Genomic DNA, 17,639 nt, shown 5'->3' on the forward strand with positions numbered 1-17,639 from the left:
ATTCATGAAATATTGAAATCATCTTTTGTGGGAACAATTTCCCACTTTTAATGATTTTAATCTCTTATTTCTATTTGTTGAACATTAGAATTTATTTTCGTTACTTATTTATCATGTATATTTTTCCTTGTAATCATCAATATTAGCATAATATCTAATATCTTTCACAAAAGATAGAACATTTCACGAATATCAAAGTGTACATTGCCCTATGCTAAATATACAACCCCACACAAAATTCAGCTAACCTACCCTAACGAATGATTTCGCGACCAATCACGATTTACAAAAACAAAAGTAAGGTTACACTGGAAACCGTTATAGCATTTTGTGGAGTTTGGAATACCCTTTTCAGCGGTACCATGTTCTTGGGAACATAGTGTAAATATATTCGTGTTACACATACTACTTTATTTATATAATAGAAATTTACTCACCTGAGCTGAAAACGATTACACCAAAACGCCTGAAAGTAGGTCCTTACATAGGTGACCTAATAGCCTCATAAAAATTACTAAAGATGTCGTCACTGAGCAAGCTATTGCTAAAGGTACTTTACCAAACCAATCCCTTCGGCCACCTAGCCACGGTCTCCGCTACGCCAGAAGGAAATTTCTATTTGAAACTATAATCGGTTTTTCTTCTAATGTATTAATATTTTCTTCTCTATGTTTCGATCCAAAAAGAACAGCTCCACAAAAACAACATCACAGGAAAGACTGATAAGCGGATTAAAATCGTTTAGTGAAATACCTTGCAAAAGTTGCCCCCGCTTGTTGATGATTGTGATATATCATCAAATAATAAATAACGCGTTACGAATAATTTTTTTTTCATACTTTTGTTCATTTATTTCTACACCTGGCCATGGCTGTGGCTCGTCCTTTGTTTGTAGTATCTCACTCATGCGGAAAGCCTTAATGTCTAATTCCAGCACCTGATGTTCTATTCTTAGCTTGACACTGCCGTGTCATTCGATAATCTTCAGCACAATCCACGGGCGTGTGGCTTGCCCGGATAGTGCTTCTTGCCAGAAAGAAACGATGGTCTCTTTCTCTCGCCGGCGTTTTAATTTATGCGTTGTTTTTTTATCTTTACAACAGTGTTTATATATATAGGTATTTTTGGGTTCGATTTTTCTCGAAATATGTTAGCCTCATTAATTTGCTTCTGAGTTCTATCATTCTAGATGTGATTGCTCTGTACAAGTTTTGTTTTTCGTCTGTTCTACATTCATAATAATCATCTTTTCGTTATTAATATATTGTTGTAGCCGCTATATGTATAAAAAGGAAGCATTTTCATATATTCTATATTTTGTTGATCAAGGTACAAAAATGCAACGGAAAGACGTATCAATCATCACGGAAAATGAAATACATTAATTTGTGTTTTGGGGAATAATTTTAACAACTAGCTGTAAAAGTATTCGCTATAAAATTTTACCGATCAATAACAGTGATGCGTTTCAAAAATTGCTTTATGTATAAACTTTTTCTTCCTTTAATATTAGCTCTCAGTGCATATTATATATTGTGATTATACTTCCAATATCATTAGTGGCCTTTCATCCAAAACTGTTAGACCATAATAATTTCAACACTAATAAGAACCACGCCTATCATCGTTTAATGTTCTCCGTTTTGATTGTAATAGTTATTTTATGCCTGTGTAATGACTACATGGAATTTTTGATTATATTACTTATCTTTAACATTTTATCTATCAAATAATTCGAGGCATTATAAGGCAATATAGAGGATCATTTTCATCAGTATATCGAATGTTTTCAGCTAACGGTGGCAACATATTTCAATCATAAAAATATCTGCTTTGCTGTGCGTGGCAATTACCTAGCGTCGACTGATTCTCTCAGCGCTCTATTGGTTAACTTACTAGCTATGGCATCGGTTCGCAATTGGTAATTTTATGACACTTGCGACAAAACGTTCACATTGAGATTGCAATTACATCACATACTAGACGGATTTATATGCATAAACGTTTTGTACCGTCGCCAACACGTGTCGTGAGAAAACAATGTGTGTGGAGAAAATTGTATAGCTCAGCTTTCTGATACACATTTTATTTATTGATTGTTTTTAGCTACATGTAGGGAATATTCGTCTAATGCTTTCATACGTTATTACGGGGTAGGTGAGTCAACATCCACAGAAGACACTAGTAACACATGAGAGCATAGTGTAGTGTCGCGAATATTAAAAGAGAGCCTTTCAACGGAGCTTGCTAAGTTAAGTATGAAATAAATCTGTACTATCTACAGCTCATGGGAAGGGGAATGTTGTTAGTTTGCTTAGGATTAATACATGTACTGGAAAGACCCTATGGCCTAACACATAGATGGCGTTAGTTTTATTGCAGTTAACATTTTTTTAGTTAACACTAACCTTTAAAAGACAGCTGTTAAAATTTTATGACATTCTATTCATTAGTTTGTGAGTTATTGTGTTAAAAATGATGCTTCAGATCAATGGATCAAAAACAATTTCGTGTTTTAATTTTACACTGATTCTTGGTGAGAAAAAGTGCCATTCAAGCAAAGCAATAGCTTGAAAATGGAGACTCCACATAATCAGAAACAACAATAAAACGTAGGTTGGTGACTTGAAAAAAAAATCGTTGATTTGAAAAAAATTCACAAAATCGTTTTGAAAGATCGAAAAGTGAAGTTGCGTGAGTTAGTTGACATCGCAAAGATATCAGAAGAACGTGTTGGCTTTATATTGCATGAGCATTTGACTATGAGAAAGCTCTGTTCAAAGTGGGTGCCGCGTTTGCTCACTGTTGACCAAAAACGAGAACGTGTTGGTGATTTTGGGCAGTGTTTGGCCATGTTCAAACGTAACAAACCGGAATTTTGCGTCGATATGTGATAATGTACCAAACATGGATTCATCACTTCGCTTCAAAATCAAAACGATCGTCATCTGAGTAGGCAACAACTGGTGAACCTCGTACAAAGCGCCCAAAAGCACAACAATCGGCTGGAAAGGTTATGGTCTAAGTATTTTGGGATGTGCGTAGTGTAATGTTTATCGACTATCTTTAGAAAGGAAATACTATTAACATTGAATATTATATAGCGTTATTGGAGCGTTTGAAGGTTGAAATTGCAAAGAAACGACCGCATATGGAAAAACTACATGAATCGAACTTTGAATTGCTCCCACATCCACCGTATTCGCCAGATTTGGCTCCCAGCGACTACTGGCTGTTCGCAGACCTGAAAAAACAGTCCGAAACTTTTCAGCCCATGTGTTACAACGCTGACGTCGCGCTCTTATCTAAGAGTTTAAAATCAAATAAGTTTGCTTCTGCTAAGCGGTTCTATTTAAACTGCCAGGTAATACAAAACAATACAACAACTGTCATTTTAACAGAGCGTATAGCGGACCTTACAGGATCACTAAAAGTGTCATTACTAAAAAATAATATCATTTTAATGAACGTGTATGGTGCCAGTAATGACGAGTTTTCTATGCAAATTTGAAATATCATTACTTAGTCATCATTAAAAATGACAAAAATAATTCTCGTGTAAGGGCCGCCTTTAATCGCCATCATACACACCTTGCTTTCGACCGTTTTTTTTAGTTCTAAGTTTTGTCAACTCTGAATGACAACTGCTTTAAATCGATGAGTGGTTTTTCCACATTAGTTTTCGCCCATAAACATTGTAACCGTGGACCATACATCTTTATTTAAATTGAATATCGTATTTGCTTAAATTATGGCAGATGAAACTGCAACTATCATCATAACACACGAGCGCCTCTAGTAGTGAGACACTGCATTAGATTGTCCATAGCAAAACCTCCGCCATCTGACACCGGTATGTTAGCACCAGCCATTTGAAAGTACACCGATTACGTTGAGCCCCTCGCGTTTTGAGCCTCAAACACTGCGATGTTTTGATACTTATCGAGATTTTCAAATTGTGAAAATTTCCTTCACTCAAAGTCCTAAACCACTATCTGCTGTATTTTAGGTAAACCGACAAATTATTGTTAGAGAATCGACCCAAAATTCTTCAATTTTCGTGCTTATTGCAACAAGATAAACCGTAAACAAATTGCATTAGTAGTTGCTTATTTACGATGCAATCAGCTGATTTTGAAGTTCCAATTCAGATCTCAACAAGATGGCGTCATGACAGGAGGCCGCAAAACCTGCGTGGAGAAGGAACAATACACGGAACCGCAAAACAACCTAATTTTAAGTACATTCCATCCGATCTGGAGGTTCCGTTCAATAACCTAATATCAGGTGAAGTGGATCTAGGTGCTTTTCGTAAGACACATGCCAAAAATACTTAAAGATGAGTTATATTTACTCAATGGTATGTTATATTTAATCTGCAGTTGAGTCGTATTGACTAAATTTCAGGTTGATACGGTTTATATAATTTTAACTTATTGAACGAAACTCTCGCTGTTGGGTGGTTTGGCTCTTTGTATTTTGACAACAAAGGAAGGAGCGAATGAAAGAAAAGATTCAGAAGAACTCAGAATGAAGGAAAAAGAAGTCAAATAATGTTTTTTTTTCATGTGAGTTTTTTTCCCTACTTGAGAGTTTTTTTAGCTGTCACCTTTCATTCGCGCTTTCGATTCCTGTCCGGAAACAAAGAGCAAAACCACCCAACAGCGGGAGTTCAATGCGAGAAGTTAAAATTAGGAAAACCACATCAAAATAATGTTGAATAGAATGAACTCAACTTCTGAGTAGAACCAACTTGCTGTTGAGTACTTTTTTTTACACAGGACCAAGTGGAAACCACATCGATTTCATTTACTTAATATTAAGTTCCTGCACACAACCCTTGTATTGGGTGAAAAGTAAACTTAAAACTTGTCGGTAGTTTCTTGGCAACGTATTTGATAGGACCAGACAACTGGCTTCTTTTTTCGTGAATACGACCAACCCAATTAAGTGGCGTCTTTTCAAAATTCGCTCTGTGGGTAGAACTTAATCGTGAATATCTCGAGTTTTACTAATCGCAAAAACATCATTCCTACTCTATGCCGTCAGAAATATGATCAGTAATTTATGATTAAATTTTTAAAAGTTTCAGATACCCGTATGGAAAGCTCGAAAAATAAGTTTTCTCAAACTTTTGAAAACAGTGAAGATAGTAGTGAAGGAGCGGAGTGTTCAGCAACGCCATGTTCGAGAAATGTGAGACCTCCATATCTTGTTAATATGATGTTTTTGGTTTCAGAATTTGAATCAAAATTACAGGCTCAAAAATTTAAACTATGACTCTGAACTGGAAGCTAATTCCGGATTCTGGAACTAATTTGTTGACTAGATTTGGGAACTGAATATATTTCCTTAGTTTATGTGCGAAATTTGAGTCCAGGATATCACCTCCATAATTCTGGTACATCCATTTTTAGAACTTCTGGATTCTTAAAATAAGTTCAGTTCCATAGCTCTAGAACTACATTCTTGATCTGGATTACGAATCAGAATTTTGCAGGTGAATTTTGAGCCTGTCCCAGATTTCGAGTCAAGTTCTGGAATCGGTTATTGATATTCGGAAGTGTGAAAAGGACATGCCAGTTTTATTCGTATTCACTTCCATCCGCTTTTTCCAAGATGAAATGCATCTTCTTTTTATGTTTGGTGGATCCCTGATGTGAATTTGAAAAGTTTCTCGGCCAATGATATCAGAACAGAAAAACCTGTTTCAATCCACCTAGTGGTGTAATGATGACTTTCTCATATTACTCATATTTTCAAAAATATCACTTGAAGATTTTGTAAAGAATTTTTTTTCAATCTTTAATAAAGTAAGAAACTAACATTTCGTTTTCATTTTGTGAACAGTTATGTCAAGTTAATAAGAATTTTTCTTTATTTTACATCGTCGCACTAAATGATTAAAAACACTTTATCCTACAGTTCTGGAACCGGATGAAATTTGGACCCGGATGAAATTAAACAGTAACCTAATGGACTATAGGAACTTTTATTTGAGCCTGTTTGTGGAAATCGATCAAATCATCTCTGAGAAAACTGAGTGAGTCTCGTTTAAAACTTTGTGACCACTATTTCCGGTACTTCTGGAACCGGGAGCTACAATTTGAATCAGTTTTAAGCCAAATATAGAAGAATTTACCCTTTTTGCATCGTCGCACAGTGGTTCGAATCAATAAAAACGTGGACATAAATCAGTAGCTGCCAAACCGTTCTTTTAATGCATATAGTTGCTTTGAAAAAATTATTTACAAATATATACCGCGTAATTTGATCCTATCATTAATTGTTCATGGCCTACTTTGACAAAAAATGTAACCATAACTTTTTTTTTTGAAGAGATAGAATTTTTTTTCTTCTACAAAGTTTTAGAACTATTAAAAATAATTTACTTTGTCAAATATACCAAAAGTCTAGGTTGCACCGTTTCGGATATACAAAGCGTTTTTATGGCAACCCCCTTAAAATCAGTTTTTTATTCATAAATTGTTTCGAGTTATTTTGTTATGCATACTTTGTTTGGAATAATTTTAGAATTTATAAAATCACATATTTTTGTTGAAGGTAGTGCATAGGTTTGTTCTTTCCTGGCAGAATAAGCAACATTTTGCCTTTTTTTACCTAGGATAAAACCTTGCACCGAAGCGAAATATGCAACTTTATGCAGCTGATTTTTACAAAATTTGTAGAAAAAGATATGCCCAATATCATAAAAAAAATCTAAGTGGAACTCGGTGGAACTTTTTTTTAGGTCTTTTCAAAGTTAGTTTTAATTACTGAATTATGGCAACCCCCTTAAAACTAGTTTTCTAGTCATAACTTGTTTCGAGTTATTTTTTTATGCATACTTCGTTTGGAATAATTGTAGAAAATATAAAATTTCATAATTTTGTAGAAGCTAATGCATAAGTATATTCTTTTCTGGAAAATTTATGCATAATTTTACCTTTTTTTACCTAGGAAACCTTGTGCCGAAGCGAAATATGCAACTTAATGCAGCAAACTTTAAACATACTTATAGGAGAACATATACCTTATCCAATTTATTTTCCAATGAGAATATCTTGAGTACTATTCGTGTGACTCATTTTCACTATGGCCATGCTGAAACCATGAATGGGTCAGAAACAGAGGGCGTCACGCGTCTGCTATTTCTGTAACTCACTTTTGCAGTGAGCGTCGCCCGATCAACATCTCGTCTCAAAAATCGTGTTGCTTCGCGATAACTCAATTTATTTACACGTTTAAACATGGAATCTCTTCGTAAAGGTTTGTACTTTAACAATACTTTATCATATTTTGTCTAGAAAACATTTTTCCATTTTTTAAATATGTGTTAAAGTTTTGATAATTTTTCGGCCGTGAAAAAACGATGACAGATGTTTTTTGTAGACTCCTAGTAGCGTCTGACCCACTGATTTCGAATATTGATTACAAAACTATCAAAACTGGTAACATTAACTACCTAGTTGATTGATTAGGTTGTGAAAAGTATTGGGAAAAGTTACTCATTTAAATGCTAACTTTGTAGTAGATACTTAGGTAATAGAGATAAATTCTATGTAGGTAAATCCAAAAAAACTGTTTTTAAAATAAAGCGAATATCTCAAAAAATATTTTTTTACATTATTCAAATCTTCAGCAAAAATACTTGAAATGTTTTTTTCTTTGAAATGAGATAGAAAAAATAAATTTTTCGTCAAAAACAAAATTATTTTTTTTCGAAATCGGTAATACCCCCTTAACAAAAATTAAGGTGCTACTTTCAGAAGAAGCGTTATATAATTATGTAAAACTTCTTCGAAGACACGTTAACTCTTAAAAATCAGTGAAAGTACAGACTTTTGGCCGTCTTTTTCCAGTTTTGGACTACTGTGCGCCCTCTGTTTTTTAACCATTCATTGTTTCAGCATGGCCATAGTGAAAATGAGTCACACGAATATTACTCAAGATATTCTCATTGGAAAATAAATTCGATAAGGTACATGTTCTCCTATAAGTATTATAAAAGTTTGCTGCATTAAGTTGCATATTTCGCTTCGGCACAAGGGTTTTTAGGTAAAAAGTAAAATTATGCATAAATTTTCCAGAAAAGCATAAACTTATGCACTAGCTTCTAAAAAATTATGAAATTTTATATTTTCTACAATTATTCCAAACGAAGTATGCATAAAAAAATAACTCGAAATAAGTTATGACTAGAAAACTAGTTTTAAGGGGGTTGCCATAATTCAGTAATTGAAACTAACTTTGAAAAGACCTAAAAAAAAAGTTCCACCGAGTTCCACTTAGATTTTTTTTTATGATATTGGGCACATTTTTTCCTACAAATGTTGTAAAAATCAGCTGCATAAAGTTGCATATTTCGATTCGGTGCAAGGTTTTATCCTACGTAAAAAAAGGTAAAATGTTGCATAACTTTGCCAGGAAAGAACAAACCTATGCACTACCTTCAACAAAAATATGCGATTTTATAAATTCTAAAATTATTCCAAACAAAGTATGCATAACAAAATAACTCGAAACAATTTATGAATAAAAAACTGATTTTAAGGGGGTTGCCATAAAAACGCTTTGTATATCCGAAACGGTGCAACCTAGACTTTTGGTATATTTGACAAAGTAAATTATTTTTAACAGTTCTAAAACTTTGTAGAAGAAAAAAAAATTCTATCTCTTCAAAAAAAAAAGTTATGGTTACATTTTTTGTCAAAGTAGGCCATGAACAATTATTGATAGGATCAAATTACGCGGTATATATTTGTAAATAATTTCTTCAAAGCAACTATATGCATTAAAATAACGGTTTGGCAGCTACTGATTTATGTCCACGTTTTTATTGATTCGAATCACTGTGCGTCGTTCTAAATGACGGTGTGAAATTCAATAGCAACCTATGGGACTATGAGATTTTTATTTTTTGAGTGACATTATTTGACACATACTCACATTCATTCACGCACAGACACATACGTTGCTCAGCTTGATGAACTTTGTCGAATGATATAGAACACTAAGCCCTCTGGGTCAATTTTCACTAGTTAATTTTTCAAGAGATTGCATAAACTTTCTATATGAGAAAGGCAATAAGTGTACTTTTATGATAACGATTATCATCATCTTGTAATAACACTAACAAGTAGGTACAAACTGAATATAAGAATTAGAAATTTACATTTTTTGCAACTGAAAAATATGGATTTAAATATGGCAACCTTGCACGCTATACGAAATTGAACAAGGCACGCTGCGAATGGAGCAAAGCCGCATGTACCGTAGCGTACTAGTTTTGCATCATTTTGAATGACGATTTGAATGTTTTGACACTCATCGTACTATAATTTTGGAACCGGAAGTCGCTTTGGATGAAATTGATCAGTATCTTTTAAGACAATGAGAGATTTTATTTGGATCATGATTCGTGAAAATTGGTTTAGCCGTTGCTGAGAAGTCCAAGTGAGTTCTCTTTTTGAAGCTTTTCTTCACTATTATCGGTGCTTTCGGAAGTATTTCAAGACCTTTTATTTGCTCCTTAGTTTGAGAAAATCGTTTGAGAGGCGGCGGTTTTTTCATAAATTTTCACATATTTCCTTGTAATTCCGGAACCGGAAGTCGGATCCAAATTGAACTCAGGAAAATTGTGTGAGGTCATAAGACTTTTGTCACATACACACATACATACATACACACACATAGACTCGGCTAACTGAGTAGAATGATATATGAAACTTGGGCCTCTGTTCGAAAGTCGGGATTCACAGTGATTGCATAACCTTTCTATATGAGAAAGGCAAAAAGATGATAAATATGCAATCTAATTCCAATTACAATCCATGTGAAAGTTTTAATTGCAGAACTTGGGTTGTGGTTTCTTCGAACCGCTTCGCTTGCTAAAAAACTCTGCTTTGCACTTTATATTTACTTCATTCACGGATTATTGCAAACAGTATTCAACTAAAAAAAATTCATCTTCTCTTAATAATTTAAATATCATGTAGCAAGTTCACACATAGGTAATTGATTTCAAAAATCAATTATAGTATAGAATATAGTTGACTTTTTCGAAATTAGTCTGAATCAAGGTTGTTGAAAAAAAACCTTTGATTTGGGATACGAAGAGCCATAAAATTGCCACATCTGAAAACGAAATTAAAATTAAAATGCTAATTGCTACCCGTAATTCAACAAGCTGTCAATTGTTTAACACAGTATTTAAATTATATTAACATTCTGCCTACCACAATTGTTCTATCCAATTCATGGACGTCTATTCGTTTTGATTCGTAGTTAGATAGAGTGACACAAATTGTAAGCGATACCGATTAAAAAATTAAAATCGACCACTAAAACACAATCTGTGGAATCGGTCGTGCTGTTGAGGTTCGGATTCACTGCTTTTCGTACTGTCCAGTTCAATGATTGCATTTGAAATCGATCTCAATGATTTATGAAATAAATTAAATTTTTTATTTGTTATTTGTATAGATTGTAACCATGATTGCATTTTTAATTGCTTTAGATGTATATATAGTCCTTCTGTTTCTTTTTCTGCAGTTTGAAATATTTCCAAAAAAAAAAAGGAAACAAACGAATGTGCATGTGGAAGCAAATTAAACCTAACTGGGATTGTAAAACCTCAATTTCGGTTGTTTTGTATACTATGAAATGACAAATAAATACGAATATGAATGAAACTATTATTGCACCTGACTAAAACATAGGCAAACGAAAGACATTTTTTCAATGAGGTCATATATTCACTTCACTTCACGATAATAAGGACCATAATTTGGTATGTGTTTAGACAATGAAAAGATCTTCTGACTGTGAAAATTAAAGACGAAGGGGTAAATAACTTGTTAAAAATAACTAGAATAAGGTGAGTTCTTAACGCATTTCAAAGGAATCCTCAAATGTCCACTCGTCTCGATGCTAAAAGAGTAAAAGTATCATATCGGGTTTTAGGCAAAAAATTTAATATGAGGTTGATTTAATTAGTATTGCACCTGAAGTCTCTCCAGAAGTTATGTTCCACTCTAGATTTTACATCAACAATAAATCAGTTATGACTACATTACGCTGTATTTTTCAGATATTTAAAAATGTGGACGGGTGTAATATCAGACTTTAAAAAAATAAATCATTCGGAGAACCATGCGTCCCCATAAAATCGTCATCATCCGATGGAGACGCATCGTATTTAGTTCTAAAATCATATATCACATGCCCTTAGAACTAAATATCATGCGTTACCATCTACAACTTGAGTTCAGGGTTTAAGAAAAAATTTAATTCCAAAAATTATTTACACACGCCCGTACGTATGTCTCGATTTAGCTAGTAATGATATAGGGGAACAGTTCGTTTGAACGCATTAGTAAACATGTTGCCAGCGGACGGTTGTATTTCATAAGGAGTGAGAGAAACATGATTCTTGAATGTGATTCGGCAGGTTCAAGAGAAAGAGAAGTCTAACAAGCAATGTAGAACGATCAAATGGAGGTTTACGCACGCAGTATCCGAGTCTTGAATGACTTTCAAAAAGTGGTCATAGTCTAAGCTGTATGGAGACGACTTCTAAATACAGAATAGACGGGCTTGGTCTGATACATGAGAAAAGTACTCCATGAAACATCGGAAAAAGACTACTAAGTGCAAGCAAATGCGATGAACTATATTTGCGAAAGCCTATGAAGTTAGATTTTCATACATACCTTAGTTTCTAATTAATTTTCAGTTAATACATATTTCAATTAAAGCAATAAAATAATACGATTTTCTGAAACTGTTTAATAAAGGAGTCCTCTTTAGGAAATCGCAAAAAACTGAAAATAGTAAGTTTGAAAGAACATGTTGTTTGTATAGAAAATCGACGAAGCGAATTATTACGTTATTTTTGGGTCTTCGGGACTTGCTGCAAGCGCTTTGACGTGATTTCTATCTGGTTTATAGTTTTTAATAGGACTGCTAATAGCTAACCTCGAAACCTCCAGAATATCTCGCAAGATGTTGAAGTTAGAAACGAATTACTACCGTCCGCTGGCACACATGTTCACTAATGCATGCCCTATATCATTGCTTGGTAAATCGAGCGAGGCGTGCGAACTGCGATATTTTCAGAACTAAATACCATGCGTCTCCATCGGATGGTGACACTTTGATGGAGACGCATGGTTTTTGGATAGATATATTTATATTTTCGATTTCGGAAGTCCTGAAGAGTCGATTTTTTCCAACAAAAAAATTCTCGACGTTTCATTCTATTCTAAAACATTTGGTGTTTTTTCAAGACAAAATTAAAATTAGTAAAATAATTAAAGCAAATAATCGAGCAAAAAAAGTTATTAAGATATTGAACAGTGGGGAAAAAACGATCAAAACCGCAACTTTGCTCAATAATTTTATTAAAAACATGAGCAAATATTTTCAAAATTAGTATTTTTTATGCAAATTTTTCTGTAGAATCGATTTATCGATTTAGTTAGAAGATCCGCAAAATTCACTATCATGCCCGTTTTGCTACAATTCCTTTTTTTCTGACTTTACTTTGAAAACTAACTGTGAAACTCAGGGAAAAAATCAATTGCACCAATCGGAAGGTATTCCTGACATGCTCATAAGTTAGATAAATTGATCGTTTTTAATAAGATTGACCGCAAACAACTGTATTCTGTTTTACCCCCAGTCATCTTCTTCCGTGAACTTACAGAAAAAAAATACTACTGATCGGTGTTTGGACCAATTTTGGTTAAACAAGACAGTTCTATGTTTCGCATATAACCTCAAATAATAATTTACAGATAGTGTTCATGATCGCATGCTTCGTGCTACATCGTTTTACCCCAATTTTCCGACAAATATAATTTTATGTTGAGTTCAGATTTACAATCCACGAAGCAGATCCAATATGACCTACCAATATTGGTTCATATCACGTACAAAACATCTGTGATTCAATTAAACACAATGGGAATGGCAGTACTAGCCTGTTTAACCCGTTTTACCCCAATTTAGATCATAAGCCGTATTTCTGGTTAAACTTTCTTCCACATACCGAAAGCAGGCTGATTGCGGTTGATGAAAATCGATTGAAATTACGAAGAAAGACCTGATGAATAGGATTACAAATGAATTCAATGTGGAGCAAAATCTTAAGACTCAGTTAAAGGATAAATTGGGATAAAATGGTATAACAAGATTCGTGCGGTCATTGAATTCATTTGTAATCAGGAATTACGTATGATACTTTTGATATAAATTGTGGTAAAACGGGTTAAACAGGCTAGTACTGTCATTCCCATTGTGTTCAATTGGATCACAGATGTTTTGCACGTAGTATGAACCAATATTGATAGATCGCATTGGATCTGCTTTTGGATTGTAGATCATATTTCAACTGAATATTATAACTAGAAAAGAAATGGGGTAAAACGGTGCAACGAGTTTTCTGCTGTCAATAAAAATATATGCAATCGATTTGTCAGACTTTTTTTACATCGGAAACACTCTATTCGCTCTTCTGCAAGTTCTTCGGTTTCGTGTTATATAGCTAAGCTTGAATACAATGCAGTATAAAAAGAGAACTTGGGGTAAAATGAACATGATAGCGTTTCGTGCGGTCCTTCTAAATACAAGGAATCGATTTTACTGACTATTTTACACCAAAAAAGTGCTTTGTGGTCAGCTGTATCATGTCTCTGTGCATTGGCATGCTAAAATAGGCGAAAAAGACGTAGTTCAACGTCAAAACAAAAACGTGTGAAATGGAAAACAGTTTAGCACGCGAAGTGCTAGAATTACGTCATGGTACAAACTATGACGTACGTAAAATCTGCCCGTTCTTCGAGAACGAGGTTATTGGACGGTGAATTATTTTATCGCTATTATATAAATAGAAACCCGTAACAAACAATCATAGATATAGCATTGGTGCAATAAAAACCGAACGGTTGGAATTACGAGACGTTCCTCACCTAAGGGTATGTAATCCGCGTTAACCTACGAGCATAGGCACACGGCTGGGCACGTAGTTCTCTGTGATTAACATTTTCGTGGCGAATAAATTCTCCAACTTCGAAACTTTTCCTGGGCTCACCCGCGTGATTTTTACTTATGACGAATAAGTCGTGATTGTGTTGTAATCAAAAAGCTGAGCATACAGATTTCTAGATTGTATACATACTTAGAGTAGTGGAAAGTAAAAAATTGCGACAGTGGATGGTGTGTCAGTTTGTATGTGTGTTGGACGATGGAAAGCGCACGTACCGGCGAGAACGTGTCAAATCGAGATAACCTATCGCAGAGTCACATGAATTCAATATCCACCACTACTGCTCACTTAAGGGTGCGTGATGATTTTATGTTGGCTTCGTTTGTTCGTTTCTTATCGACTATGTACGGCGAAGGTTGCGGGTACAGTTTGCTATTTTACAGGATATATCATTACAGGTATGTACTTAATAGTTAGCTCGGACTACGCCCCTGCTCAAAAGCAGATCCGTTATATTCCGCTGTATAAATATGAAGTCTTCCGCTTTGTCGTTTTTATTCTAATACTCGGGAGTTTGAAAACGGTGTCCAATTTCTTTCTGATGGCGAACGGTTTGCTGTTCCATAGTTATGGTAAACTTTTATAGCATTACTGTCTAAATTAGAATGCTAACGTTTCGATTGATCGAATTTTGATTTACATCCAGTTATGATTTAAATACTAACTAATCTAGATTTTCACAATTGTTTTCAACAGAGGTTTTTTTTATGTATAAAATATTCTGTGTCATCGTGCTAGCAAAAAATTACTCTAAAAGTTAATTTTATGTCCATGCCAATTATGCGCTTGATTGGAATGATGCTTTTTCTGTGTTGAGGTCGAAACCCGCTGCATGGCGCAGATGGATCTGAGATGTGATTGGTGCTTGAAATTATATGTCATACGTCACGGAACACGAAATCTCTGGCACCAACCACAGGGCAGTCTTTCGTTCATTGTTCTGTTCGTGTTTGCATGATAATCTAATTTTGCCTAAAACTAATTTCTAAGTGCTGTATGATTATATGCTGTATTCAATTAATATTCGATTATATCCTTTCTTTGGTTCACAACGGGAAGCAGTCTAATGAGTTGTAATATGATTTTATCGAAAAACTAGCTGCTTTTTGCACTGGCTAGAGCAGCTCATCGTTTGTGTATCTTTTCTCTCAGCATCGTTGTTATGAAACAGCTGGAAGCGTGAGTAAACTAGTAGCTAAACTACCATCAGCTATTATGCTGTTACAGCTAGGATTGTTCTACCGTAACAATGTGAGTGGAAGGCTCTCGCGAGGTTATGATATTATTTCTTATTTTGTTCATGGTAAACTAATTTGCACTGTTTGATTAAACATGGATGTAGCAGGCTAAAATATTAGTGCTAGTCTTGAAAGCAATTGATTTAGGTTGTCATTATACACTAGCAACCGAACGAGTGTCTCTCTACAACGCCTGTACATAAGATTGAATAAGTCTCTTGAAACACAATGAAATCCAAGCGGTCAGCTTTTGGCGTAGAAAATATCTTATATGTTACATGATGGAACACCGTTTCTTATTTACTCAGTGGGAAGCACTCAGATTATCCAGATCTTTAGCGGAAGGAGGGCGTGACATGTGTGGATCGTCACTCGTAACGATCGGTGGCAGCACATTCTGCCGGAACTCACCCATCACATTGCCGGCCGGGTAGTAGTAGGCCACCACAAACAGTTTGCCGGATTTGGAGATGGACTTGCTGACTCCGAAGTATTTACTGGCCCGCCACACCATCTGCGTGAAATGACCCGTGTTGACGTTGGTGTGTAGTAAGTGGCTCTCCTTGAAGTAGTCATATCTTCGATTCGTACTGTACCAGTAAGTCGCTACTTCTTGACCTGATTGAAGCCAGGTTTTAGACGGATGTGAAAAAAAAATAAAACAATCTAAGAATGCTTGCAACTCACCCGATAAATCCGTTAGCAGAGAGTTCGCGGGACAGCAAAATATGTTCTGTCCGTAAGTCCCGCCGCTCTGGTAGTACAACTCGTTCGTACTTGCCAGATGGTTGGCCCACTGGGAAGCCATTTCACAGAGTTCCGAGGAGATGCTCAACGCTGGCGCTCCATGTCTCATCCGGTATTCGTTATGCCAGCACATGCACTCGAAAATGAAATCCTTATCCATGACAATTTTAACCTTGGGCGATTCTTCGCCTCCATCGTTCCCGTTCTTTTGTCGATCCTTGCGATCCGCCCCCGACAACGAACCGGCCGGTTTCGGTAGTAGCGGTCGATTGTCCATCGAGTCTTGCGTTTGGCCGGTATCGTTGATACTGATGTCGTCCAGAGTCGGAGCGGTGACGACTCTCCGTGGAGTTTTGTTCAGATCCGATGCAGCAACACGCTTCCGAAGATTCGCCATCACAATGGCCTCCTCCCTATGAACGAAAAGAGAAAGGAAGCGGTTATGTTCAAGTCTGGTCTGGTTTGACGTGATGTTTTTGAAAATGACATTTGAGCGCTTAGTTATTATTTTTAAATATTTTAAGATATCTTATTATTATTATTATTATTATTATTATTATTACTAGCTGAATTACCCGGCGTTGCTCGGAAATGTTTCGTGAAGGGAAGGCCGAAAAAAATTCTCAAAGTTGTCCTGTTTAGTGAAATACTCTGATTATAGTGAAACATAACTTAGACGGAAACCCGATTGAACAATATTCCGTTCATGTTCATATTGCGAATGATCAGTGTCCCCTCTCAGATTTCACAATAATCATAATTTTCATGATATTTTCGACAAATTTGGTCAGTTTTATATTTGAACACTTTTGTTAGAAACATTCAAAACATTCTTCTCTCTATAAATACCTTTTTAGTAACATCCGAGTTTCATATGTATATGTGCTTGTAACGTACTTCCGTGTTTCTTCGTCACATTCGATCTTCAATACATTTGGCTTCCATGGCTATTAACACTTGCTACTCCCTCCTCTTTATAAAAAAAAATTCTCAAAATTTTCTATCTGATAATGATTATTTTATATCGGAAGGCTGTTTAACATCATGACTACATTCGTACTATAGAATAACTTTTTTATATAATTTATTTTACCCCGACTTTAACAATTTTGTTCGTTAACCGGGGAGGAAAACCTATAGAATGATGATTCAGTTAATACAAATGTTGTTGTAAACTTATTTCCATCACCTTGAGTCGACAGTTTTCTCAATTTACGTAAAAAATGCACTTTGATTGTATGATTTCGTCAATTCAGATCAATGTTGAGAATACTTATTCCCTCTCCCTCTTGTGAATATTTTTGCTAGAAATATACTGTACTCGTAAAGAAGTACCAATTTTTCGTAAAACCCGATCAATTTTTCCTTACACTATCCATGTTCGGGGCATTTACTCCACTCTCTCATTCTCAAAATAATCTTATACTGCTTCAAAAATGTTAGCTCCTACTCATGAAGCCCGTTCCTAAAATATGTATCTTGTGGAGGTCTTCGAACAATTCGATTAATATCGACACAAATTGTAAGGGCTTTCAAGGAATAGTAATTAACGGGAAACAGTCATTTTGGATTTCCGAACGACCTCAAACATCGTTTCTCGACAT

General features: G+C 35.1%; 1 protein-coding gene across 1 annotated transcript in view; it reads right to left on the reverse strand.

The window, feature by feature from the left end:
- Positions 1-844: 844 nt before the first annotated feature.
- LOC131434470 (uncharacterized) overlaps positions 845-17,639 on the reverse strand; it is a 63,649-nt gene continuing 46,854 nt past the window's right edge. Inside the window, exons 2-3 of the mRNA XM_058601203.1 lie at positions 15,976-16,448; positions 845-15,906 (exon numbers count right to left, since the gene is read on the reverse strand). Coding sequence (XP_058457186.1) covers positions 15,593-15,906; positions 15,976-16,448 — 787 coding nt within the window. The 3' untranslated portion in view covers positions 845-15,592. The remainder of the gene's footprint in view (positions 15,907-15,975; positions 16,449-17,639) is intronic.

Source organism: Malaya genurostris, chromosome 3, assembly GCF_030247185.1.
Source record: "Malaya genurostris strain Urasoe2022 chromosome 3, Malgen_1.1, whole genome shotgun sequence".
NCBI lineage: Eukaryota > Metazoa > Arthropoda > Insecta > Diptera > Culicidae > Malaya > Malaya genurostris.